The 27,297-nt window shown below is 37.6% G+C and overlaps 1 protein-coding gene across 4 annotated transcripts in view; it reads left to right on the top strand.

Annotated features, from left to right (window-relative positions):
* Positions 1–27,297, top strand: part of LOC149814594 (uncharacterized) — a 172,315-nt gene that overhangs the window by 34,025 nt on the left and 110,993 nt on the right. For all 4 annotated transcript variants that reach the window (XR_016427977.1, XM_089989536.1, XM_089989535.1 and 1 more), the window contains exons 8-10: positions 12,484–12,582; positions 15,583–15,693; positions 15,895–16,101. Coding sequence is in view for 3 of the 4 variants with exons in the window: in XM_089989536.1 (XP_089845662.1) it covers positions 12,484–12,582; positions 15,583–15,693; positions 15,895–16,101 (417 nt within the window). In the remaining variant the exon portion in view is untranslated. The remainder of the gene's footprint in view (positions 1–12,483; positions 12,583–15,582; positions 15,694–15,894; positions 16,102–27,297) is intronic.

Raw genomic sequence — 27,297 nt, 5'->3', positions numbered from 1 at the left:
TATAATTTTTAAAAGTTAATTTATAGGTCAATCATGAAATACTTATGTAAAAATCATAAATCCCACATAATTGAAGACAATTTTGAAAAACATAAATTACTATTCTATGTGATGAGTAATCGATAAACATATAAACAAGAATTATATATTTGAATAACAAACAAGTTTACCAAATTTAAAAGGAGATATTTTTAAAGTATACGAATACGCGAAATGTGAAAAGAAATGATTCAACACATGTACAAAGTATATGAAAAAAAAAATAGTTTCATAATGCATAATATGTTAAGAAAAGAGATACATACCGAAAACTTAAGAAAAAGAGAAGGACAATGAATACTTCACCATTTCTTGAGCAACACGCTTTTCGTTGCACCAAAAGACAACCCCATCGTGACCTTGCTCTGATACCATGTAATGAAATGACTTTGAATACATTAGGTTCAATAATGAACCAATACACATGCACATAAAGTGCGAATATACCCACTAAAGGGAAAAACACAAGCACATAATGTGCTAACACATAAACCCATAAAAGGGGCAAATATGACTTAAAGTCATAAGTTGAATATTATTGAAGAAAAGGAAGAAGAGGGTAAAAACCCAATACAATGGAGCAAGAGCTCCTCCAAAGAGTGGTAAATACAAAGGGGAGAGCCCCTATTTATACACTCTCAAAGGGACCACCTTGGGGGCTCCCAAAGGAGACGTTGGAGAGCCCCCAACGGTCACATTTGTGACCGTTGGGGGCTCCCAACGTCTCTATTGGGAGGCCCCCAATATGGTACGAAAAACAAAAATAAAAAACAGAAAATAAAAAAATATTACAATGCATATTCCAATTGGAATATGCGTAAAATGACAAATTACAAGAATACCCTTGAGGGTATTTTAGGAAGAGAAAATATATATATTTATATATATATATATAAAAATAGAGATATGTATACATATATATATGTATACGTATCTTTATATATATATATATAAATATATATATATATATGTACATTTAAGGATTATATTTCAACATACATATATGTGTACGAGTACACATATTTTAACACATCTTATCATAACCCTTCGACATAAAATGCTGTTCTACCTTGAGATAGTTTCCGAGAGAAGATAGGGTTCACTGTTATGGTAGGAGAGACAAAACAATATTGGGCCCAATATTTTGTTCATCTTATTAGAGACATTATGCCTCCTCTTAACATAAAATACTGTTTTATCCTGACATAGTTTCCTAACTGTATTCTAGCCTTTAAGACTGATCAACACAAAAATGTGACAAAATGTGAATATGAACCCATGACTAGTCACACAACAGGTTCAAATTAATCTTTCTTTAATTTTATGATCCAGCATTTTATCTCCTATGAAATGCTGCTTGCATTCCTTTAATCTACTTTAGGAGCTGAAAACCAGGTTCTTCCAAAGTTCATTTCCCTTGTTATGAGAAGCTCACATCCAAGGGTTTGAAAACATTTTGGGACATAGGACTTGTACTTCTATTAAACGACATTTACAGTTAGTAATGATGATCCCTGTAGGAACAAAACTGTAGTTGACCTATTTTAATTTCCTAGATAAGTCCACGTTATAAGAACATGCACATGATTAACATATAAATTACTCTCTTCTTTATATAATTCATAGATATTTTTTTATGCTAAAGTTGATGTCATTTTCTACTTATTGATTATTATTATTGTAAAGAACTAAAGTGTCTTCTATTGTAAGCAAAAGTCCATCAATAACCAAAGTGGACAAGTACAAAAGTGGTCACTATGGACATGCCCACAAAACTCACAAAGGGGATACACACAAAGAAGGCTCAAATAAAAAAAAGATATTTTATTGTTCACCTAAAATATGCAAGAAGCATTACAAGAATGAGGGGATTTATTGTTACGGACTCCCCAAATCATTCCCGAGAAGCCACCCCAACATCCGATCTAGAGGAGATGCCCAATTTATAGTCCTAATTCAGGTTGGGATTGTAGGATTCCAGCTAGGCTAGGACTCTGGACGACATCTAGCCTAGAGTCCCATCTAGGATGGGACACCCATTGTATTTTTAGCCTTTTTTCCCTCTTGTAAGTCTATAAATAGATGTACCTAGCTTAAGTATTTTTCAATGAAGTTTATTTAGAGATTTCTCTAATCTTCATTCTTGGTTCGTGTTCTTGTTCTTTGAGAGAACTTATTTTTTCCTCGCCTCTCTTTCATGCCCGTCATCAACTTGGAGGGAACACCTTTTCTCCTTCCCTTGCTGTCGAACCCTCATCTACTTCAAGCTCCTGTTGAGCCGACTAAGAGAGAACTTTCTCTCTCCTCAATGCTGCACGCCCATCGTGCTCGTGTGCGTGCCTCTCACTCGAGCCGTGCTTTATGCCCTCTGCTTGCCGAAATTCGTAGGACTGACCTCCCAGGGCTTGGGTCCTAACAGTGGTATCAAAACATCTGTCTTGGATCTTGTGGAGCCTTATCGATTTTCGTAAAGTGATCCAGAGTGCCCCCCCCCCCCCCCCCCAAGTCGTTGCTTTGTGATGCCCCACAAAGGGCCTAAGCCCTTCACAACTCTGCACGATAGATCCAATCGCAACCAACGGTGATCTGCATCAACCACAATGATCTACACGCTAGGATATCTTCTCTGATCGTTTCAAGGTGATCACATCAGCATCAGCATCAGGTTCTTCGATTCTCGTACTTACAAATTATTTTTTGAATTGTTAGAATCAGACCACTAGTGACTCCAATCCGACATTCGGAAGTAAAGCTAAATTCCTGCCTGTTCTTATGGATCAGTACTGGCCTGTATCCAAGTTCGGTTTTCAAAAATTAGTTTCGGTGATTTGACAGTCCTAAAAATCCTCCAAAAGTCACCCCAGGTAGCCTTATTTGTCCTAAATCTAACCCAATTTACATATCAGAAAAATCAGATCCTGATATGTAAATATCGCCATTTTACCGAAACCTATCAGATACATCATTTGGATCATGACGACCTAACATTTTTAAACTTCAAAAAATTCCCTAGGCCTGATCCTAAGCCATAAATCCTAAAATTTTTACCTTAGGTAACTACATCCATTAGCTTTCAAACCCAATTTACAAATCTCAAAAATTCGTTCGGATCACTGAGATTTGGTTCGACCTTTGATCCTTGTTCGAACCCAGAAAATCGAAGTGAACATGTAATGGCCTGGCCCAACTTGGAAATAATTTAATTTTGGTAGTACAAAAACCCTGAAAACCCCCAAAATTTCATTTTTCCATACCTGATACCTCTGACTAGAAGACCAAATCCAACGCCAACCTTGAACCCTAATGGATCCAGATATGTGTGCGGCTCTTGAAGATACGATGACAAAGATCTGATACCTCTTCCTTTTTCAAGGCTTCATGTCCATACAAGAATACACAAAGCAGTTTTATCACGTGATATCGAAGACCCATCCCTAGGAAACCATAAATAAGCAGATTACTCGGTATATTGATGAACTTGATTTTCGGATATTCAAGAAACATGCCTTGCATATTGAAAATGTACTTAATAAGGAAAAGGAAAAGCTTTTGGACACCCCTCAGCCTGCCCAAACCCAAGTAGATAAAACTCAATCGAGACCCAATCTAGACATCCCTCTCTTAGAACCCATCTAAGACTTTTCTTAAGATCCAAATCCAATTCAAGAAGATTTGGATATGAACTCGTCTTGAATCCAAATCTCCTATATTGGGCCCTCCTAAACCCACTGTGGACCCTCATTTCTTCATCCCTGAAAACCATAAACTGGACCTAAACTTGAGCTTGTTAAATCCAATCTCACCCCCCCCCCCCCCCCCCCATGTCAAATTTCCTAACTAAATCCAAACCCTTCTCAAACCCATATTATCCAACCCAAATGTGCTCCATACCTTCAACTTATCTTGACCATCAAGTTCCTTCAAAATTGATCTATATTTTGTCTCAACTAGCCACTCCAGATTTGTTTGACCCGTTCCACTTTGGAGGCCTCTCACATGACTTTGGTTGGTTCAGAAAGAATGTTCTTGGTTTCAGTATGCATGTTGGGGTACATCCTGCTTGGTTCATTCAGTTGATAGAGTAGCCTTGAGATCTAGTTCTATATTGTGGACCCATAACCCATAAGGTGGAACAAGATTGAAAAAGAAGATAACCGACTAGCAGCTCACTATTCAAAGTTCTCGCCTTGAGGGCAAGGCGAGCTTGAGAGGGGGTGGTTAGTTACAAACCGCCTCAAATTCATCCAGAGAAGCCACCCTAGAGTCCTCATTTAGGCTGGGACTCTGGAGGACGTCCAACCTAGAGTCCCATCTAGGCTGTGATGCATTTTGTATTTTTACCCTTTTTGTCTTCTTGTAAATCTATAAATAGATGTACCTAGCTTAAGTATTTTTTAATGATGTTTATTCAGAGATTTCTCTAAGCTTCGTTCTTGGTTCATGTTCTTGTTCTTGTTCTCTGAGAGAACGTAATTCTTTCTCGCCTCTCTTCCATGCCCGTCATCGACCTGGAGGGAATGCCTTTTCTCCCTCCCTTGCCGTCGACCTATAGTCCACTTCAAGCTTCCCTGTGTTGTCAGCATGGAGAGATGACTCTATCTCTCTCCTAACGTTGCACACCCCTCTTGCTCGTGGTGTGCGCCTCTCGCTCGAGTCGTGCTTCACGCACTCTGCTTGATGGAATCTGGAGGACCAACCTCCCTAGGGCTCGGATCCTAACATTTATCCCCTTTATATACACTCAAGAAGACTCAAATAGATTCATTGGAACTAGTCCAACTACATTATTTGTAGTCGTTGGACTAGCCCCAATGGCTAGTCAAAACTAGTCAACATTAGGTTACCTAGTCAAAAAGAAAGAAAAAATAAATAAATAAAAATATTTACGAGTAGTATTTAAATTATGAGAAACTGGAATATGTAAACTAGCAAAATATTTAAACTGGTATGAACCAAGATTTTCATCGGTTTTCTTGCAAATCTAACCTTGTAGATGCATTCGGCGTGGTCCATTTGCTTAGAATGAATTATTGGATCATCATAATCTGATCAAGAAATATGTTTTTTTATGCTTGTATATGTACGCAAATTTTGAGCCGTTGATTTTCAAGCCTTAGAAAATCCTTCTTATACATCATAATCAGATGATCCAAGAATTTGTTTTTGTAAAACCATGCATGGAGATCACATCCGTACGGTGAAATTTTAGAAAAAAATAAAAAACCTATTAAAATCTCGCTTCATACCAGTTTACATATTTTAGTTACCCTTTAAATATATATATATATATGTATGTACATTATATGTATTACAATTTAACACTCTCCCTCAAACTTACAGTAAAATATCTGAAAGTTTGCCAAGAAGAAGGTGAAATCTAGGAGCTGAGAGAAGTTTGGTGAAGAAGTCTGCCAATTGGTACTATGATCTGACATAAGGGAGATCAATGATGCCTCCAAAATATTTCTCTCGTACATTGTCATCCATCTCGATGTGCTTGGTTCTCTCATGACAATTATGGTTGCTAGCGATGTAAATAACACTCTTATTGTTACAGTACATCTTTGAAGCTCCTTGAATTTTGATTCCCATATCAGCCAATAATTTTCTTAGCCATACCACCTCCATTGTAGTAGTGGCCATGACCCAATATTCAGCTTTCGTTGAAAAAAGAGAAACATTCTATTGCTTTTTGCATCACCACAAGATTAAATATTCACCTAAGAAAACAAAGAAACCCATGGTTGAGTGCTTATTGTTGAGATCACCTCCCCAATCAGCATCTGTATAAGCAAGTCTAATGCAGATGAAGAAGACATAAACATGCGTCTAAAACTAGATTTTTTAAGATATCTAATAATACGCAAAACAATCCCCATATGAATAGATATGGGAGCATGATGAAATTGACTGGCTGTGTAAACATGTGCTATGTCTGGTCTAGTAATTGGCAAATAAAAGAGAGCTCCTATACGTTGTCGATAGGGTGTTGGGTTGTCAAGAGGCTCCCCATCATCAATTTTCATTTTGATATTTGTAACTTTGGGAGTATCAACTCTTATCATCCGTAATTTCAAACTTGAGATATCATAAGTAAATTTGGACTGAGATAATAGATATTCTCTAAGGAAATATGCAACTTCTATCCCTAGAAAGTATCTTAGAAAACCCAAATCAGTCATTTCAAAATCAATTTTAAGAACCTTTTTAATATTTCAATTCCCTGTTTGTCCCCTTCGAGTGATAATCATGTTGTCAATGTAGAAGAACAAAATGACTATACCTATATAGATTCCTTAACAAATAGAGCAGTGTTAGTTAAACAAGATCTAAAACCAATATCAAGCATAACTCTACCAAATCTATCATACCAAGCTTTGGGCGTTTGTTTCAAACCATACAATACCTTTTGTAGGCGAAGAGCCTTTCCCTGAGGAATGTCCATATCTGGGGTTGCCTCCATTTATACTTTTTTTATAAGATTTCCATTGAGAAAAACATTTTTAATATCCATTTGATATATGGACCAATTTTTAAGTAAAACAACTGCAATGAGGATTCTACGAGTAACAAGAGCAACATAATCTGTCATATTCTTGTAAATATCCTTTGACAACTAGTCTAGCTTTATATATTTCAAAAGTCCCATCACTCAGTTTTTATCTTGTATACCCACCTACAACTACAATTTTCTTTCCTTATAGAAGATTTTGTAGAGTCCAAGTTTGAATCATTTTTAATGCTTCTAATTCTACTTTCATGGTTTTAACCCATTCGTTTTTTTTGGCTTGACCATAAGATGAAGGTTCTACATAAGAATGAATTAAGGCTATGTATGCTTGGTATTTGAAGAAAAGAAGTCATATGATACAAATTTCGATGGAGGTTTTGATATTCTAGATAATCTCTAGTTTGTGGTTCATCTTCACTTTCAAAGTTAAAGTTTTTTTCAAGTGCACATGGAGGTTTTTGGTCTCCCCGACTAGAGTATTGCATACAAGTTTGATCATCATGGGATAGTTTTTCAAGAGGTACTATATCTCTTGATTCATTAACATTCTCAAGATCATACTCACAATCACAATCATCATCCTGTTTTGAAATAAGATGAACCAAAAAAGAATGCTAAGTTACTTCCTTAGATTGTTCCTTATGAAAGAAGATTTCCTTTTTAAAAAATGTCACATTTCTTGAAATATATTATTTTTCAATTTTAGAATCATAACACTTATATCCCTTTTGGTTGTCAACATAACTAAAGAAGGCACAAGAAATATAGGAGAAAATTTGCCACTTTTATTGGTTAAAACAAAACATTTGCAACAAAAAACTCTTAATATAAAATAATCGAGAGTGTGTTTAAAAAGTTTTTTAGCTGGAGAAATATTTTGTAAAAATGAGGATGACATCCTGTTTATAAGATAAACAATGGTCAAAACAACTTCTACCCAAAAAATCTTAGGCACATGGCTGTATTTTCCACAATGTGCCTATGTTTTCTTTCCTCTAAGCCATTTTGCTGTTGTGTGTGGGCAACATCTTTGATGTGTAATGCCATGTGAGTTAAGCTAATTTTTAAATTTATTAGACAAAAACTCTCCCCTTGAATCAGTACGAAATATGAAAATATCTTTATTAAATCTATTTTTAACCAAGTTATGAAAGTTTCAAAAATGTGAGAAAATTTCAGATTTATGTTTAAAGAAGAAAATTCAAGTATATCTAGTAAAGTCATCTATAAATATCACATAATATGCATATCCACCTTTTGATATAATTGGTGCTGGACCCCAAACCTTCGAATGAACTAACTCAAGTGGTGTAGACTATGTCACATGGGTGCGGGTGCGGGTGCGACACGGGTGTGGCACAATTTTAAAATTTTTGGACATGGGGACTCGGCAAAAAAAAAAAAAATATATATATATATATATATAAATTTATTTTATTTTTAAAATGCCACAGCACAGTCATAGACTGTGACTGTGCACAGTCACAGGCACAGTCCACAGCACTGTGACTGTGCACAGTCACAGTCTGTGCACAGTCTGTGACTGCAGCACAGTCACAGTCTGTGACTGCAGCACTGTCACAGCACTGTGCCTCTTTTTATATATATATTTTTTAAATAAAAAAATATAAAAAATGGTTTTTTTAGGGACATTTTTGGACTCGGTCAAAGTTGACTGAGTCCAAAATGTGGACAGACTCGGCCTCGACTCTTTGACCGAGTCCGACTCGGCGTTGACCGAGTCCAGGCCGAGTCCGAAGCCGCACCCGTGTCCGCACCCGTGTCGGGGCGTGTCTACTCGGGTGCGGTGCCTCCCTAGCCGAGTCCGTGTGACATAGGGTGTAGATGAAATAAAAGTTCTATCATTAAATGATAATCTCATCATTTTTTCAAGAATCTATTTTTTAGACATTACAACAACAAATATTGTTGGGTATCTTTAAAAAATCCATATAGTAGATACCTCCTTCTCTGTGGCCTTGCCCAATAAGCTTCCTTGAATGGCGATCCTGCACCCAACATTCATTTAAAGAGAAAAAGATATTATAGCAATAATTAGATATTTGAGAAGCATATAGAATATTTAAATTTAATTTGAGAATGTATCTTATTTTTGGGATAATTTTTTTGAAAGATTTTTCTCAAAATTTCCTATTCCTTTGATTTCAAAAAATGTACAATCGATAATGAATATATTTGACATACTTGAGTTGATATGACATTTAGATAAAATATCATGATTTGGGTTCATGTGAAAAGATGCACAAGAATCAAGGAGCCAAAAAATTTATCGGGGTTAGAGTAGGATGAGACCGCGACTCCAGTTGATGAAGATGGCCATCTAAGAAGAGGTTGGAGAGCTTCTACCAATTGAGATAAGGACTTAGCTATTCCAATGGATGAGTCTTGAGAGTTGTTAATGTTCGTAGTCTCTTGAGGTATTTCAGCCGTAACCACTTTGTTTTTCATATATTTTTCCCCCTTCGGCTTAGCTTAGGACGCATGGGTTTAATATGTCCCGGTTCATGACAATAATGACAAATAAATTTTCTTTTGTTATCATATTTATTTGCTTGTCTCCCAAAGTGAGGTGGTCTATAAGTATGAGCAAGGGTCCTAGGTTTTGAGATGGCCAACACAAATTTTTCATCATTTTTTGAGAGAATTTTTCTTCAATCTATTCTCTTCCCTACTTGGTTCCTCTATTGTTGATACAATAAGGGAACCTTTCCTCTATGCAAAAGAGCTCATTTGGTAGGGATTTAAATTCCGGCCTTAATCCATTCATAAATTGATAAAAATGTTGCACATCAAAAATGTCTGTAGCGAAGTTTCGATATCTTTGAGAGAATGCCACTTTGGTTTAAGAAGAGTCAACTCTTCCCAAAGTTCGGATAACTCGTTGTAGTATTCCTTAATGCTTTTGTTGCCTTGGGTCATGGTTCAAACTTTGTTTTGTAAGTTGCACACATGTGCAATATTCTTAAAGAAATACATGTTTTTGAGGTATTCTCAAGCTTTGTTAGCATGCTTGAATTTCGCAAGGCTAGAGCACTTTTTGATATCTACACCATTAATGAATAAAAACATAATGTTAGCATGTCCCACTCTCAACTCTTTTCATTTTTTCTTAGAATTAACTATGACCTTAGTTTTCTTACCATCTGAAAGAGTAACTTCTCGTTTTCTATCTTAGTGAGAACTAGTTTAAGCTCCGTGTCGGATCCATCCACTAATCCCCACAAACCTTTTCCGAAAATCTGGTGCTTCATAATTAAAGACCACATATGTTTGTATCGTTGAGTTTCATGGGCATGATGGTGGCACTTTCTTTGTCATCCATTCTTACAAGGAGAGAGAGAGAGCACTACATCGCAAATTTTGAGTAAGATCGACGAGCACATGAACCAACGAATTAAGCCAACTTCAAGAGAGCAATACTCTATCACACAAACACTTGAATGTGAATCACCAATGAGCAAGCAAGCTTGTATTGCAACCACCAACAAGTGCGTGAGAAGAACACAATCTCACGAGCCAATGAACAATACTATCTTCAAGTTCCAAGAGCAGGTCACTCTGATACCATCTAAAGAACCAAATAACCAAAGAACCTTCGATCATAAGCAAAAGTCCACCAATAACCAAAATGGACAGGCACAAAAGTGATCACTATAGACACACCCACAAATCCCATAAGGGAATACACACAAAGAAGACTCAAATAAAAAATAATATTTTATTGTTCACTTGAAATATTCAAGAAGCATTACAAGAATGAGGGGATTTATCCCCTTTATATACACTCAAAAAGATTCAAATATAGTCATTGGATCTAGTCCAACGGCTATATTTGTAGCTGTTGGACTATCCTCAATGGCTAGTCAAAACTAGTCAACATTAGGCTGACTAGTCAAAAAGAAAGAAAAAATAAAATAAAAATATTTACAAATATTTAAATTATATATACATATACATACATAGGTATGTATAGATATATATACATTATATATATATATACATACAATTTAACAATTATTATATTAGTGAATGGTACGGAATGTTGGGCTGCCAAGAGACATCATATTCAAAAAATGAGTGTAGCTGAGATGCGGATGCTTAGATGGATGTGTGGAAATACAATAAAAGATAAGATTCGGAACGAAGAGATACGTAAGAAGGTAGGTGTTGCACCCATTGAAAATAAGATGCGAGAGAATCGTTTACGGTGGTTTGGACATATTCGGCGAAGGCCTAATGATGCTCCAGTTAGAAGGTTGGAGAAATGGGAAAATATATTAGTTAAAAGAGGTCGGGGTAGGCCTAGGAAGACTTGGATGGAGATGATAGGAAAGGATATGAATGCTTTGAACCTCACCGAGGACATGGCGTTGGATAGAAATGATTGGAGGAAAAGGATTCATGTGGAAGACCCAAAATGAATTTCTTTTTTGGTTCATATCGCTGACCCCAATTGTTTTGGGATGAAGGCGTAGTTGTTGTTGTTGTTGTTGTATATTAGTGAATGGTGTTTTTTTGGTTAAATTTGAGTCATTCATACCAATTTTCATCTTTATGTCTAATAGACATTTGAATAGATTGATTCTATAATCATATGAGAAATACAAAACAATATTGTAATATTATGTGTAATTTTTTAAAATGCAACAATTTAGTTAATTAATTTTGGATGTAGTAGACATACCGTATAGTATGGTAATTTTGATTCTTTTTATTTGAATTTTAAAAATATTTAGACTACCTTTTAAACAATTCCCATTTACTTCCCACATACCACTTCACTTGGACCTAGAAAAATCTATCTTCTTGCTTTTGCTTCTTTTGTTGCTTCTCGACTCGTTGTGATAGATTCAAAATATCACCCATATTTGCTACCATGGATCAGATGTTGGTGCAGTAACTGCAGTTTCTTTCTCCTAACTGATCCATTTTTTTCTGGGATGTAGAAAGATGAACATTGATGGACAGTGACCTAAAACAACAGTAAAAACAGTGTTCTTTGGCATATACTGATTGGGATCTAAATGGAGAACCACATAGGAACTACCAAAAGTAATTTCTGTTGCTTCAAAAGCCAAATAAATCAACTGCAACTTGTCATAAATTTGATGCAGATAGGCAAATCCACTTTTAGATACCATAGCAGCTTGTCCCCTCATGTATGTATCTGAAAACTGCAAGGGAATAGCAGACATGGCATTGAACAAATGAATTGGCTACACATTAAATTTGCAAAATTTACAATCTTCTGTCTATGTATCATATGCTACTTTTCTTGTTACACCTAAATAACAAAGTCAACCGTGTACTTTATAACATTAATTTTGTAACTGGTAATATTCTGCAACCTGCCACACATTCTGGTAACACTACTGGCACGGAAGTACATATGAATTTCGGTTTAACAGAAAGATGATGGGAGATGTTGGGACAAAATCTGTCATTACTGAGAAGGGTGACAGGCAGTTGTTGAGCTTCGTTTTCAAATTTAGCAGATTGATTATGAAATAAATTTTGCCTATTTGTTCTCATTCTTTTGACTGCTGATGGCCCTCATCCTCTGGTTTCCTCCCTCTTCTCTTCATTATTGATTATTTCCTTTGCTGATTCAAGAATTTTCAACCTTTTCAGTTTTAATCCTTATTTAACTGGAGCACAAATTTATATAGGATACAATCATTTGGTAAGATTATGCCAATTAAATTCTAAATGCGCACTTATCTTTACTAAGTCAGAAATATGTTGGCATGTAGTCCTAAGGAGTGTTAACTATTTATTGGCGGCTTTGTCACTTATTAGTTTGTCATGCTGAATTATTTGTTTAACACATTTGACTTTGTGACTTTACTTATGTTGGTGTTCTTTGCACATCAATATGTTTGTGCTTTAATGTATGTTACATTTTATGCTAGGAATCGTTTAATACTGGTGATTATATCAATTCTATCATCGACAGGCAAAAGGCTGAAAATATAAGCAATGTTCTCTATCCTGATGATCGTACCTACCAGGTTCGTGGTAACTTCAATTGTAGTTTGATGTGCATGCATTTAATGTGCAACTTTATAATCACACACATTGCAAATCACCATATAATAAACCAATGAACATCTCGAATTTATGGATCAGTAATGAGGAAAATGTAAGACACTCTCAAATTGGGCAATGGCTGCAATATTACTATATGCTTTTATTCTTTTTCTTTCATCCTGCAATGCCTGAAAATTTTAGTATTGTGAGCATATTTTGAAGATACTTATGAGGGTCTCAACAAAAGGCTAACTTATGAATAGTACAGACTTGCATGCACAGTAATCAGAAAATATATCAAAAGCCACAAGTTAGAAGATGATGTACGGATGCAGTGATAACTGTCAATGCATTTTGTGTTATACTGGGTGACTGAACTCATATGGTAGGGCAAGGGCTTGCACTTAGAGACTTCAATATGTGACATATGGGCCCTAAGGCGTCAAATGTATATTTTAGTTATAGATCCAGACACATGATCATTTTTACAAGTCCAGGTGTAGAGTGCAAACATGTTTTCAGGAAATCCTGAATTGATTTGGTGCTCAGAAATGTACATGGGATTCAAGATTTTATCTGGGTATCTCCCTGCAAATACTGAAGCAAAATGAAGAAGATAAGAGGTACATCAGTCAGTATTGGCCTCTAATTATTCTCTAAGTTATGTTTGTTTCACTACAAATTTTCAAGGTTTTGTAAACCTTGGTGTCTCCATGCAGATATGCCTATCTACACTCGCCTATGATAAGAATGCACGATCCAACAATCTATTCCTAGCAAATTCACCATGCCAGCATCCAAACACATCTGCATTGCCGGATTTGCAGAAGTGTTGAAAATACCCAGTTCGCACAGTAGTTTAGTGTGTGTGTGTGTGTGTGTGTGTGTGTGTGTGTGTGTGTGTGTGTGTGAATATGATGTGTGTGTGGTTAACATTGGTCAGGTCGCCATTACATACAAATGAGTTTTTTTTCTTTCATAATTTCATTTTTTTCATTTTATCTCTTTTTCATGAAACTAACCTTACAGGTGTGATCTATATGGTTTGGTTAGTGGGAATCAACTCTTGCATAGCCTGATTAGGACACATAGGCACAATTTTATAAGCCTTGACAAATCAAAGCCCACAATGTGTGTTATTTTTCTCAGCTCATAAAATTGTGTTTTTTCCTCCATAAAGCATGATTCAAGAGCTGGTTCCTAGCATTTGAACCGTGCTGAATCCATCAATGAGGTCCAATTAGGTCGACATGACCCATGCCTACGATTTTTATCTCATTCAGATGGTCAGGTTGACATGACCAAATATTACCCGAAGGCATACACTCATACATTTATGTATATGTTATGGGATATCCTTGGATTTCATTGACTGCCTGGGTGTCCCTCTGTAGCTGCAGCATCTCGTTCTTATAGTGCTCTCGTTTCTACAACAGGGCATACTAATGGTGTTCTCATTGTGTTTGCATACCAAGGGTGTGAAAAGTTATTAGTCTATTCTTATCATTTTTGTCTTTTTGCCCTCTTTTGTACATACTTGTCCTTTTTGTATTTCTTAAGGTTTTTGTTTTAGAAAATTATGCTCGTAAAATAGGCTGAAATGAAAAAGAATCCCTAATTGTTCCCTCACCTGGATACCCGCTCCCTGTATCCCTGCTCAGCTCCTCCTGCCTTCACATGAGCATTTTTCTTAATGAAATTGTCTGTCATCCATACATTTTCATCATAGCAGCACTTGGCTGAAAGGCCAGGCTTGATCCTTGTAGGAGCTTGCATAAATGGTGCAAAGAATGATACTTGTCCACAGCATCCTTTATGGGAGATCTAAATGACATGGGATTTGAGTTCTGTTTTCGATCACATGCCAAGATAGCGAGCCTTTTCAGTAATCTTGGCCCGGAAACATGCCATTTCTTTGATATTTTTTCTTAATACCAGATAATTTAAAATGATGTTCTAAAACATTTTTATTAGCACGAGCATTATCTTTAACTAGGGGTGGCAATCGTGTCGGGTTGGAGGGTCGACCCGACGGGTTGGCGGGTCGACCCGACGGGTTGGCGGGTCGACCCGACGGGTTGGCGGGTCGACCCGACGGGTTGGCGGGTCGACCCGACGGGTTGGCGGGTCAGCATACCTCAACCCGAACCCGACCCGTTTATTAAACGGGTTGGCGGGTCAGCATACCTCAACCCGAACCCGACCCGTTTATTAAACGGGTCGGCTGTGGCAAACCCGAACCCGGCCCATTTAATAAATGGGTAACCCAACATTACCCGCCAACCCATTTAATAAATGGGTTGGGTCGGGTAAACGGGTTCTCAGGTTGGCGGGTCGGGTTGGCAGATGGGTTGGCGGGTTGACCCACCCGCCTAACCCGTTTATTAAACGGGTCAGCCGGGTTGGCGGGTTGGCATACCCCTAACACGAACCCGACCCGTTTAATAAACGGGTTAGGCGGGTCGACCCGTTTATTAAACGGGTTCATTTTTTCCAAACCCGAACCCGCCTAAGAGGCGGGTTGGCGGGTCGGGTCAGGTTTTGCCACCCCTATCTTTAACTGACCTGATCAACTTGTAATTGGTTGCTTGTGTTTTACTTAGAAGAAGCCATTTTGGGCCATTTGACTCTTTTCCAATGTCTATACCCCATAGTCACCTCTACACCATTGTTGACAGATGCACTGTGATCCTAGTTATTCAGTTGAAAGTTTGTGATGCTCTCTCTCTCTCTCTCACTTGTACTGTATCTGTCAATAGTCAATCTTTACCTGTTCTTTTTTGTTTTGTGATTCCTTGTTCTTTTCTTTAAGGACAGTGTGTTTCTGTTCTAATCTTGATAAATGTACTGCACCTTCTTTTTAGCCGAGCATCAATGCAACCTTAAGGCTTGAGGCTTCATGAGTGGAGACAACTTCTTTGCTTTTGTGTTTGAATTGTATTATTTAGCGAGATCATCACCCTTTCACTGTCATCTTTTAGGGGAAGGAGTTGAGGCTGAAGCAGCAGTATTTCTTTGTGTCAGCATCCTTACAAGACATAGTCAGGAGGTTCAAAGATTCACATACTGATTTTGATGAGTTTCCTAACAAGGTTGATCACTACAATACTCCTTTCAAAATACAAAGCCTTTGAATTCAGCTACTTTATGGATTTACTTTTTCATTTGCACTTTTTTTTAGAATAACATGGCAGATGTGTTTTCTTTTGTTTTCCCTGATTGAAGTGGTTGATGCTTTAGATGGACCATAGTCCTCTTAATCGTTTTAGTCCGTAAATGATGTTTTCATGCAGGTAGCTTTGCAGCTTAATGACACCCACCCTTCTCTTGCAATAGTTGAGCTAATGAGAATCTTGGTTGATGAGGAACATTTGGACTGGAATCGTGCTTGGAAAATTGTCTGCAAAGTATTTTCTATTACAATTCATAGTGTGCGAGCTGCGAGCCTTGAGAAAATCCCAGTTGATCTATTAGGCAGCCTTCTTCCGCGGCACTTGGAAGTATGTTACATAATTTCTTGTAATCTTCCTGCAAGTGTAATTATAAAGTTTATTGGCATCTGATTTTTACTGAAATTAATAACAATAACTTTCAGCAATTTTTTTTTACAAAAATCACATTAAGTTTGTTAATCTAGGTTTTGCTTTCAATGTTTGGTATCCAAAGTAAGCTTATTAAGCTGTTTCTGTTGAATATTTTGTACTTTTGTTGAATGTATATTTTTTGTTATTCTTCCAAGTGATCTAGAGATTTTCAAATAGGGTGATATAATTATCGACTGTGATCTTCATTTCTTAAAAGTTCTCTTCCTACCTCCATTAATTTATTAGTACTTCACATGATTTCACATATCACATACTAAATGAATACCTATATCACTTATAGTTTGCACTTGTTTCACACATCCCAAATACTTGAAACATTTGACATGACCGCTACTCGATTCCAATTTCCATAATTTTTCTCTGCTCTCAATTCCCACTCTGAAAACTATGATTTGACCTCCTTTTCTTCAAAAATTGCCCTTATCTGTACCCTAGATGCTCAAATCTTAGATCTAAGTTTCTGTCCTTTTAACTTTCACAAAACATCTTCCACCTTAGGCTTGCCACCTGCCCTATCTCATGAAAAATGCATCCAAACTCGAACAACTCACCACATACCTTGTGCATTTCATTTACAACTCTTCTATGTTGCAACTCATACCAAATCGGCCCCTTATTAGGGTCTTTTCGACTTGTAGACCTTAGAACACAAAAACACACACATAAAATATGGCAACAAAAAATTATTTAGAAAATTCACAACCCAAACCTCCATGGCCAAAACACTCGGGAAAAACTACCAAAAAAATCTAAAATACCATTTTAGTGGAAGCCAAAGTGCCCAACCCTAAATCTGCAATCATCTGGCCAAGGGTGTGTTAAAAAATAACATATATATGTATATACTTGAATATATATATATATATACTCTTCGTAATATAAGAGTATGTATATATATGTATATGTATATAAATATATATTTAAAGTATATACGTATATCTTTGTAATCTTTATTTTTCTGTATTTTTGTTTTATTTTTTTCTTTTTTTTTCTGTTTTGTCTTTTTCCCTAACAATCATAATGACTGTCACTGTGAAGTCATAATGTCTGTCAATGTACAATCAATAGTCGATATTTGACTGTTGACAAAGAGCTGTTGGGCTACTCCCAACAGCTCTAGTTAGAGCTGTTGGGAATAGCCCAACAACTCTTTCAAGTGAGCCAGCACTCTATAAATAAGGGTCATTTGTGCCCATTGTAATACACTTTTTGTAGAGGGTTTTACCCCTCAATAATATTCAGATTAACGTGCTTTTAAGCACTTTTTTTACATCTTTGTTGTGAAGCATTTATATGCTATTTTGTTATAGCATATTTGGTGGATGTATGTTTTGTCAAGTTATTTATTAAACTTGATTATTTGTGAGGCTTCTTTTCATGGTATCAAAGCTTGGTGTATGATCATCCGTGCATTGGTGGGCTGCCTCAAAAAGCGTGTTTATTCCTCTTCGTGGTGGTGATTTCTTTTTCTCTTCTAATTCACCATGGGTGAATTTTTTCCACACAATACAAGTAACTCCAAATTTATTCCGCCATTCAAACTTGAAGGGAGCAACTATAACATTTGGGCGGGACACTTGGAGACATTCATTAAGGGTCAAGGTTTGTGGGGATTCGTAAGAGGTACTATTCTTGAACCTACAATCAAAATTACATTAGGTGAAAATGGGGTTGAGACTAGTCTTGACGAAAGAGACAAAGCCATGGAAGAATACTACAAGAAATTGTATGAATGGGAAATGAAAAATGCAAAAATTCTTTCATGGATGCTAAGTGGCGTTGAGACAAAAATTGCCTCAAACCTATTATGCTACAAAAAGACAAATGAAGCATGAGAATATCTTAGAGGTATGTTTACCGAAAAGGATATGGCTTACAAGTATTATCTCCAAGAAAAAGTTAGAAATATCAAACAAGGAGATAAAAATGTAAGAGATTACTTTATGGAGTTATCTTCTATTTGGACCCAACTTGCCCAATTTGAACCCAAATGGGAAGGTAAGTGTATAAAAATGCGAAGAGTTCAAGTTGAAGAAGATAAACTCTTCGCTTTTCTCTATGGTTTGAGACCCGAGTTTGAACAAACAAGGTTCTCCTTGCTATCATCTTCATCACCTCCTCCTATTCATGAGATTCTCCCTAAGCTTGGTGGAGAAGAAACTAGGCTAAATATGAGTCAAAATGTTAGTGTACTTGCTACTTCTAGTAATGGCCAAGAAAAGGATTGTGCTGTAATGAGCCCGGTCATATTAGGCCTCAATGTCCTAAATACAAATACAGGCCTCAAGAAAAACGTGTTGTCGCTGTACCATCAAAACAAGATGAGGATACTCTGAATCTCAAAGATCTCACCAAATCATTATCTCAACTGACGTAGGCATTGCAACCATTGCTTAAATGGTCTACCTCAAGAGCGGCCATTGCATCCTCTTCTACCCCTGGTATGTGCTCTTGGCTTCTTGATTCAGGAGCTTCATTTCATATGACTCCACACAGGTCTGTTTTATCTGAATGTCAACCTAACTCAAATGCATCCTTTGTTTACACTACTGATGGCATTGCGTTGGAAATAGAGTGTGTTGGAATTTTTAAAAATGATGTCAAAACACCACAAATTTTATATTCCAAAAATAAGATTTATACCAAAACTTCATCTTAACCTACTTTTCGTTTCTCAAATCTCGGATCATGGATGTGATGTCATATTCTCATCAATAAATGTTGGGTGCAGGATCGCCAGTCTGAGAACTTGATTGGGAAAGGTTCTAGGCAAGGAGATCTTTATTATATGGATTTTCTTTGTATTCCAAAGAAATCATTTTGTAACATTGTCCAAACAAAAGATATACGGACTTGGCATCATAGACTTGGGCATCCATATATAAGAAAATTAAATTTTATACCTATTACCAAGAATCTTTGTAAAGATAATTTTGAATGTAAAGAATGTTTACTTGGTAAAATGACAACCTTGCCTTATGGTGAAAGAACTTTTTTCTCTTTAATGCCTTTTGAATTAGTCCATTTAGATGTGTGGGGTACTGCTCCCGTAGCCTCTAAAGGAGGATTCTCTTATTATGTTGTGTTTATCTATGACTTCACTAGATATTGTTGGATTTACTTTCTTAAATTTAAATCTGATTTATTTACAATCTTTAAGACGTTCCATAACATGATTAAAAATCAATTTGAAAGTAAGCTAAAAATTCTCAGAACTGACTCTAGAGGATAATACTTGTCAAATGAATTTAAACAATTTTTAGAAAATGAAGGAATTTTACATCAAAGATCGTGTCCTAGAACACCACAACAAAACGAAATTTCAGAAAGAAAACACAGACATATTGTGGAAACTGCAAGGACTCTTCCTATTGCTAAGAATGTTGCAAAAAATCTTTGGGCTGAAGCTTCATTAACCTCGGTATACCTTATAAACAAAATGCCTTCGTAAACTTTATCCAATGAAATTCCTTTTGAAAAATTATTCAAATATCAACCTGACTAGTAAAGACTAAGAATCTTCGGTTGTAAGTGTTATGTTTTAAATGATAAAGGAGATAAACTATCTTCTAAGGCTATTCCCTGTGCGTTCATTGGGTATTTTGAAACGCAAAAAGGATTTAAATGCTATGATATAAAAAATGATAAACTTCTAGTCCCGAGAAATGTTAATTTTGTTGAAAATGAAAGTGGATTTGAAGGAAACATATCGCAAGACATAAATTCTGATTACTCATTTTTATTTAAACTATTGTCTAATGATGAAAATATTTATGTAGAACCTCCTATTGAGAATAGAACAGTTAAACCAATAGTTTACACTAGAAAAAATTGAACCGTACTCGATGAAGGTACAAATCAAAGTAACCATGAAACATTAGAAATTTCCTTAGAACAAACCACTATTCGTAGATCTGAACGAATCTCAAGAATTCTAAATAAATTTGTGTCTTATGACTCATTTTCTCCTAAACATAGAGCATGTCTTTATAAAACCCGAAAAAATAATAATAACTTGGATTCGGGTCGGATCCGGACCCGACCTGGACCCAATGGAGGCACCGCCTCCCTCGCGCCTTTTAAAGACAACGAGGCAAAGGGGGGAGCTTCCCCTCTGCTCTCCTGTTCTCGCTCTCTCGTCTCTCTGTACTCACTCTCCCCTTTCACTTCGCGCCAGCAACCTCACCGCCACTGGCGACCCCCTCCGGCAAGCTCCTCTCTGGTGAGCTCCCTCCGGCGACCTCCAGGTACGCACCCTCGTTTTTATTCTCCTTTTCTTTCTGTCTCTCTCTCCCTCACTTCTTCGTTTGCGCAGGGAGGGGCTGGGCCACCTCTTTGCCTCCCTCGATCTCAAGGGAGGGGCAAAGCCCCCTCCTTGCCGCCTTAAATCGTAGGGGAGGGCCAGAGCCCCCCTTGCGATGTGTTTTGCGAGGGAGGGGCCCAACCCCCTCCCGATGCATCTGTTTGCAGGGGAGGGGTCAAGCCCCTCCCTGCGTGCCGTATTTGGCGGGAGAGGGGTCGGTCCCCCTCCCTGTGTCTCCTTTTGGTAGGGGAGGGGCCGAGCCCTCTCTGTGCTACCTGCCGCCAAGGGAGGGGTCGAACCCCCTCCTTGCACCATCTTTTAGCAGGGGAGGGGCCCGGCCTCCTCCCCGCTCCCTTTTACAGCAGGGGAGGGGTCGAGCCCCCTCCCTGCTCCCTCTTCTCTGGCGTCAGGCAGGGGCTTCGCCCCCTGCCTGTTCGCGTGTTCGTCAGGCAGGGGTCAGGCCCCTGCCTCTTTGCGTATTCGGCAAGCAGGGGCGAAGCCCCTTGCCTCGCCCTTTGTGGCTAACGGGCAAGGGCCTAGCTCCTACCTCTTTGCTTTTCGGCTGGCAGGGGCAGAGCCCCCTTCCTCTCCCCCGGCATTAGGCAGGGGCTTCGCCTCCTGCCTGCTCGCATAATCGCCAGGGAGGGGACAAGTCCCTGCCTCCTTGCATGCTCGACAGACAGGGGCGAAGTCCCCTACCTCCCCTTCGTTGTTGACAGGCAGGGGCTTTGCCCCTGCCTCTCCTCTACTTTGTCAGGCAGGGGCGCAACCCTACCGCTTTCTGAGGGCAGGGGTGCAACCCCCTGCCTCCTTGTAGTTTGCTGACAGCAGGGGCTCACAGCCCCTGCCCCCGCTTCTTGCTCTTATAGCAGGTGCGCAAGGGAACGATGCCCCTGCTTCCTTCACGTTAGGTCAGCGACAGTGCCCCCAACCTTTTTTTGGTGTTAGCTTGTTAAAACTGTCACTTTTGTAGCTCGTACAACGGATCCCGCTCGTGCTCCGTGACCCGAGCCATCAATCGTTTACACCCGCAGGCGCCAGCAAGCTTGCAACTCCCCAAGGTAGGGGAAGATTGCACGGAGGACTTGAACAATTAAATTGAGTTCAATTAACTAAAAAGGACAATTAAATAAATATATATGCATATATATATATTTATAAGAGTATACATTTAACTCAAGGACACGGTTTCGCGATCCATGTCCTTTACTTTCTGTCATGTCTTTCCTTTGCTGTCGCGCTTTGCGCCCAGGCTCTTGCATTTGCAAATGTTTCGTTACTGCCTTGCCATTGTAGATGACACTCAGGTTTTCGCTCATTGCATGTGCTATAAAGGCATCCTCGTGGAGGGTGAAAAGGCATTTACCACTATCCCTCTTGCGACAAGAGTTGAGTCGAGAGTTTAGCGATACATCCTCGTCTAAGAAGAGGGATCCCTAGCAGGGATCCTGGCTTTTCGAGTGAGCAGTCCTGCAAAGTAGACTTGAGATTTTAGGGAGTTGCGTAAAAGCATCAAAGACTGCCCAAATCGAAGCATTTGGAATGATGTGATTGACTGGTTCTGTTCGTCTATTCGACATATTTCGGGTAACTCCAAATTGGGGATTGAGCGAACTTCTTTGCGGGGGTTCTGTTGAGAAACCCGTATCTCGTCTATCGAGGCCGATATCGAGTCATGCGAGACATGTAGATACCTCGACAATGGATGAGATTCTAGAAAATCGCATGCTAAATGTTGGCAAAAGTTGTTGGCTCTTTCAAAAGATAAATAATGTCAAAAGTAAAGTTAGACAAACATTACATCTTTGTGAAACACTTCCGTTGAGGCTCCTATTGAAGAGCCATACCCCTTTCATCCTAGAGTACTTGTAGTCGTGCATTACACGCTAGTACTGCGATGATCGGATGAGACGGTTGTGCGACCTCGAACAGTGCTAAATGTACAATGCTGTAAACACATAAAAATTGGATCGCCTTTACAGGTAAGATACTCATTTGGTCAAAAGACCAGTGCATATAGAATGAGTCGTCAGTTAATTTACCCCTGTCGCACTCATTCGCCCTTGTGTTTCTGTCAAGGGAGAGGATGGATCAGTACAAAACTCCAATGAATAGGTTGTTAACAACCACCCCACGGGCAAAGATCCGGCCTCCCCAGTCATTAGAGTTAGGGGAAGGGACTACCATACATTATCCTAGGTGGTAGATCCCATGGACTTCTGCAGAAGTTGGATGCATCTGTTGCCAAGTACCTGCCTTTGGGGAATCCTCTCTCTGCTAAAGCCGTTCCCTTATGAGCGAACTCAACTAGCTATTCGAGTTATTGAAAATACATAGAATAACAGACGCTCGAACTAGTCTCAGTTGTTTCTACGATTTGTCTACGCGTACTCGCAGACCCGTAATATCGAAACATAAAGTCTGTTTACACTGGTTGATGGGTCATGAGACTTGCTTGTTGCGTGGTAGTTCACAACTTACGATCAAATGAATCGTCATGTTGCGTTTGACAGTTGCACTGCTTGCTTTGAATTGCTTACCTGCTTAACTGTATATCTGCTTTAAACTGCTTAGCATGTTGAGTTAAATACTCTTAATTCAGTTTCATGTAGTATCTCTTGTGAACCTACTAGTTTTTCGCGAAACTAACCCATTCTATGGGTACAGGTGATGATTAGGTATACCACGGGCGATGGCGCGATGGCAAGATAGCTTCAAGATTTCTTTTTCCTACTCTTAGCTCGCGTCCTGGACGTTTGTGGGTTTTGTCACGAATTTTCCTTTGAATATCCGAATTTTGTACTATTTGAAAACTTCTTTAAATGAAAGTGGCTTTTCCAAATGTTTTGCAAGTAACATGGATTGTGAGTTTTGGTTCTTTTAGCTAACGTGCTCAAAGTTGTCAGCTTGCCTTTCTGAATTTAACAAAAGAATAGTCTTCCGCTGATTTCATAAACAAACTCTGAAGGAAAGATATTTTTCTAGTCTCTTCCCTGTTTTTTGAAAGGTTCACAAGTTTGAAATTTTGGGGCATTACAGTCTTATAGCTATTCATTCAGATTTTTAACCCTCATGTTACAATGAAGCAAAAAATTTACGCGAATGGATAAAAGCTATGCATATAGAATTAGACGCTCTTAAAGAAGCTAATACTTGGGAAATTATAAACTTACCCATTGGAAGAAAGACTATAGGTTGTAGATGGTTTTTTAAAGTAAAAACCAAAAGTGATGGATCCTTGGAATGACATAAAGCCATGCTAGTTGCCAAAGGATATTCTCAGGAATACGGAGTTGATTATGAAAAAACTTTTGCTCCTGTTGCTAGGATGGTCACTGTTCGAATTCTTGTAGCTATTGTAGCTACTAAAAATTGGAATATATTCCAAATTGATGTTAAAAATGCTTTTTTAAATGAAAATCTCAATGAAGAAGTATACATGGATGTTCCACCTGGATTGATAATTCCTTCAGGTAAAGTGCTTAAATTAAAAAAGGCATTGTATGGCCTCAAACAAGCACCTAAAACTTGGTTTGATACTTTTAACAATGTTATTGCAGGATATGGTTTTAAATCATGTTATACTGATACAACGTTATTTATCAAGAATTCTTCTGTAGGTATTATAATTTTACTCTTATATGTTGATTACAGGTAGTGACAAAGAAGGAATCAAGAAAGTAAAACAGTTTTTGATTTTTTTTTTTGAAATGACAGATCTTGGGTTCCTAACATACTTTCTTGGTATAGAAGTATCATATTCTAACAGAGGGTACATATTGTCACAAACAAAGTTTGCTTCAGATATTATTGACAGGTCAGGACTATCAGATGATAAAGTTGTTGACACTCCAGAGACTGTTGGAATGACGATGCGAGGTGATGATGGAGTTCCTTTGGACAATCCAACTCCATTCAGACAACTCGTGGGGTCTCTTATGTATTTAAGTATTACAAGACCAGACATAGCATGATACATATAGCCAGTCAATTTCAACACGCTCCAATTTCAACTCATACGAGTGCAGTCATGAGAATTATCAAATACATTAGAGGCACAATAAATAAGGGAGTTTTTCTATCCTATTCTTCCTCCTTAGATCTTATTGCATACTTTGATGCTGATTGGGGAGGGGATCCAAATAATAGGAGATCAACAACTGGCTTTTGTGTGTTTCTATGCGAACCTTTGATTTCATGGAGGTGCAAGAAACAACAAAAGGTGTCGTTATCATCTACAGAAGCTGAATATAGAGCAATGATGACTATTACCATAGAAATCGTGTGGCTCAAGCAACTAATTTCAGATATGGGAATTCATCTTCAGAATCCTACAAGATTGTGCTGTGACAACCAGCGCTCTATATACATTGCTCAAAATCATACTTTTCATGAAAGAACTAATCATATAGATATGGACTGCCATTTCGTTCGTGAAGAATACTTAAAGAAGACTATTGATCCTTCCTATGTGACATCAGAATATCAACTTGCTGATTTCTTCACCAAGGCACTGTGCTCACCAAGATTCAACTTTTTACTTAACAAACTTTCGGTTATTTCACCATAAGTTTGAGGGAGACTGTTAGAAAATAACATATATATGTATATACTTTAATATATATATATATACATACTCTTCGTAATACAAGAGTATGTATATATATAAATATATATTTAAAGTATATACATATATCTTTGTAATCTTTATTTTTCTGTATTTTTGTTTTATTTTTTTTATTTTTTTTTCTGTTTTGTCTTTTTCCCTGACACTCATAATGACTGTCACTGTACAATCATAATGTCTGTCAATGTACAGTCAATAGTCAATATTTGACTGTTGACAAAGAGCTGTTGGGAGCTCTAATTAGAGCTGTTGGGAACAGCCCAACAGCTCTTTCAAGTGAGCCAACATTCTATAAATAAGGGCCATTTGTGCCCATTGTAATACACTTTTTGTATTGGGTTTTACCCCTCAATAATATTCAGATTAACGTGCTTTTAAGCACTCTTTTTACATCTTTGTCGTGAAACATTTATATGCTATTTTGTTCTAGCATATTTGGTGGATGTATGTTTTGTCAAGTTATTTTTTAAACTTTTTATTTGTGAGGCTTCTTTTCAGGGTGCTGCCTTGCTGATGTTAGCTACTGAGGCATGCCTTTTCAGCTCAGTCATTGTTTTCACTCTGATATCAATCTTGAATACTCGATCCTTGATGTCCTCTCTTGGTTAGCTGCGACAAAGAAATAAATGAAGGAAAGAAGAAGAAAAGAGGAGTGAGAAATGGAAGTAGTGTCACCCCAAAACCTGTAATTGGTCTAGTCTTGGGTGTTGTTCATATATTTGTATCCTGATCTTAAATAACCTGACAAAGCTACTATAACAAGAAAGGCAAGAACATGAACATTTACAATGCATTCTAACAATTCTATCTAATAATTCATCTTTCATTAAAATCTCCAATGCTAGATAAGATTCAATTGTGAGATATCATCATATCTTCTAAAAGATCAAACTAATATCTCCATCAAGGTTTAGATGCTTGACTTTCTTGTCGCTATCCTCGTTGAAATATCCTGTGAGCTCCTCTCTTTAAATTCTTGCTACTTTAAATCGGAATTCTCATTCTGAAAAACAATAATAACATTTAATGAGCTACATGTTCAGCAACCAACTAATTATAGCTTTAATAATTAGGTTTCTGAGGTTTATTAAAAAGAGACATTTTAAAAAAGACATTGTAAATGATCTTAAATCACTTTTGCAAACTTCATTTGAACAACAAAACCAGCTTTTTAAACTGTGGTACATATAAAAGCCAGTAAAATGGATCTTAAGACACTTTGTAAATCATTGTACAATTTTGCAAAACTTGCTTTTCAAATGAATACATATAAAAGATGATAAAACAGATCTTGAAATACTTTGCAAACTCATGAAACTTGCCTTCCAAATGTAGTACAATTATACAATTTATGATTGCATTAAACCTTTTAGAAAACATTTTTCTTTTAGATCCGATTCACATTCCCACCAAAGGTTCGAAGGGCTGATAAATCCCAATTTTAATTGGGCCGATAAAATCCATCCAAACCTATGTCACCTAGTTATGGGTGCGGACATGGGTGCGAAGGGTACGATACAACAATTCCAAAAGATGTGGGTACGGGGGAATGACTATATATATATATTAAATATCACATAAATACAAAATAAATTCAAAATAAACTGAATATAATCTAAATATATATGCTATATCTAAAATATATATTATATACTGAAAATATAAAGTTATAAATTGAAAATATAATTATAAATTGTAAATTGAATACAAACTTGTATGTACAAAGGGTAAAATGGCGTGTCCAAGTGTCGACTCACGTCGACACGGGGACACACATGTCAACACAGGTATGGAGGAAAAAATGGAGTGTTCGTGTGACATAGCTCCGTACTTCAATGGGCTGATAACATTGGCGGTGGCAGGTTCCACCACCCACTGGATATCCATTTGGGCCAAAGATCTCGTATCCCTTTCAGAAACTCCAATGGGCTGCTCAATGGTGGGAGATTCCACCTCGCATTGGCTATGTCAAAGGGCCACGTCATTTCCCAAGACTAGGTCAAGCCAATAATCCCAATGACAAGCCAAATGGGCCGATTGCCCTTTTCAAAAGAGGGCCATAAACCCTGATAAGGTTGTCGGGGGTCGATATACCATCCGACCGACTGTTCACTTACACTTATGTGAACTGATATTTAAATCCAAACACTTAAAATCAATA

This window comes from Nuphar pumila, chromosome 15, assembly GCF_984573655.1.
Source record: "Nuphar pumila chromosome 15, dmNupPumi1.hap1.1, whole genome shotgun sequence".
Lineage (NCBI taxonomy): Eukaryota > Viridiplantae > Streptophyta > Magnoliopsida > Nymphaeales > Nymphaeaceae > Nuphar > Nuphar pumila.
The sequence above is the reverse complement of the archived record's forward strand: the minus strand, read 5'-3'. Positions and strand labels throughout refer to the sequence as shown.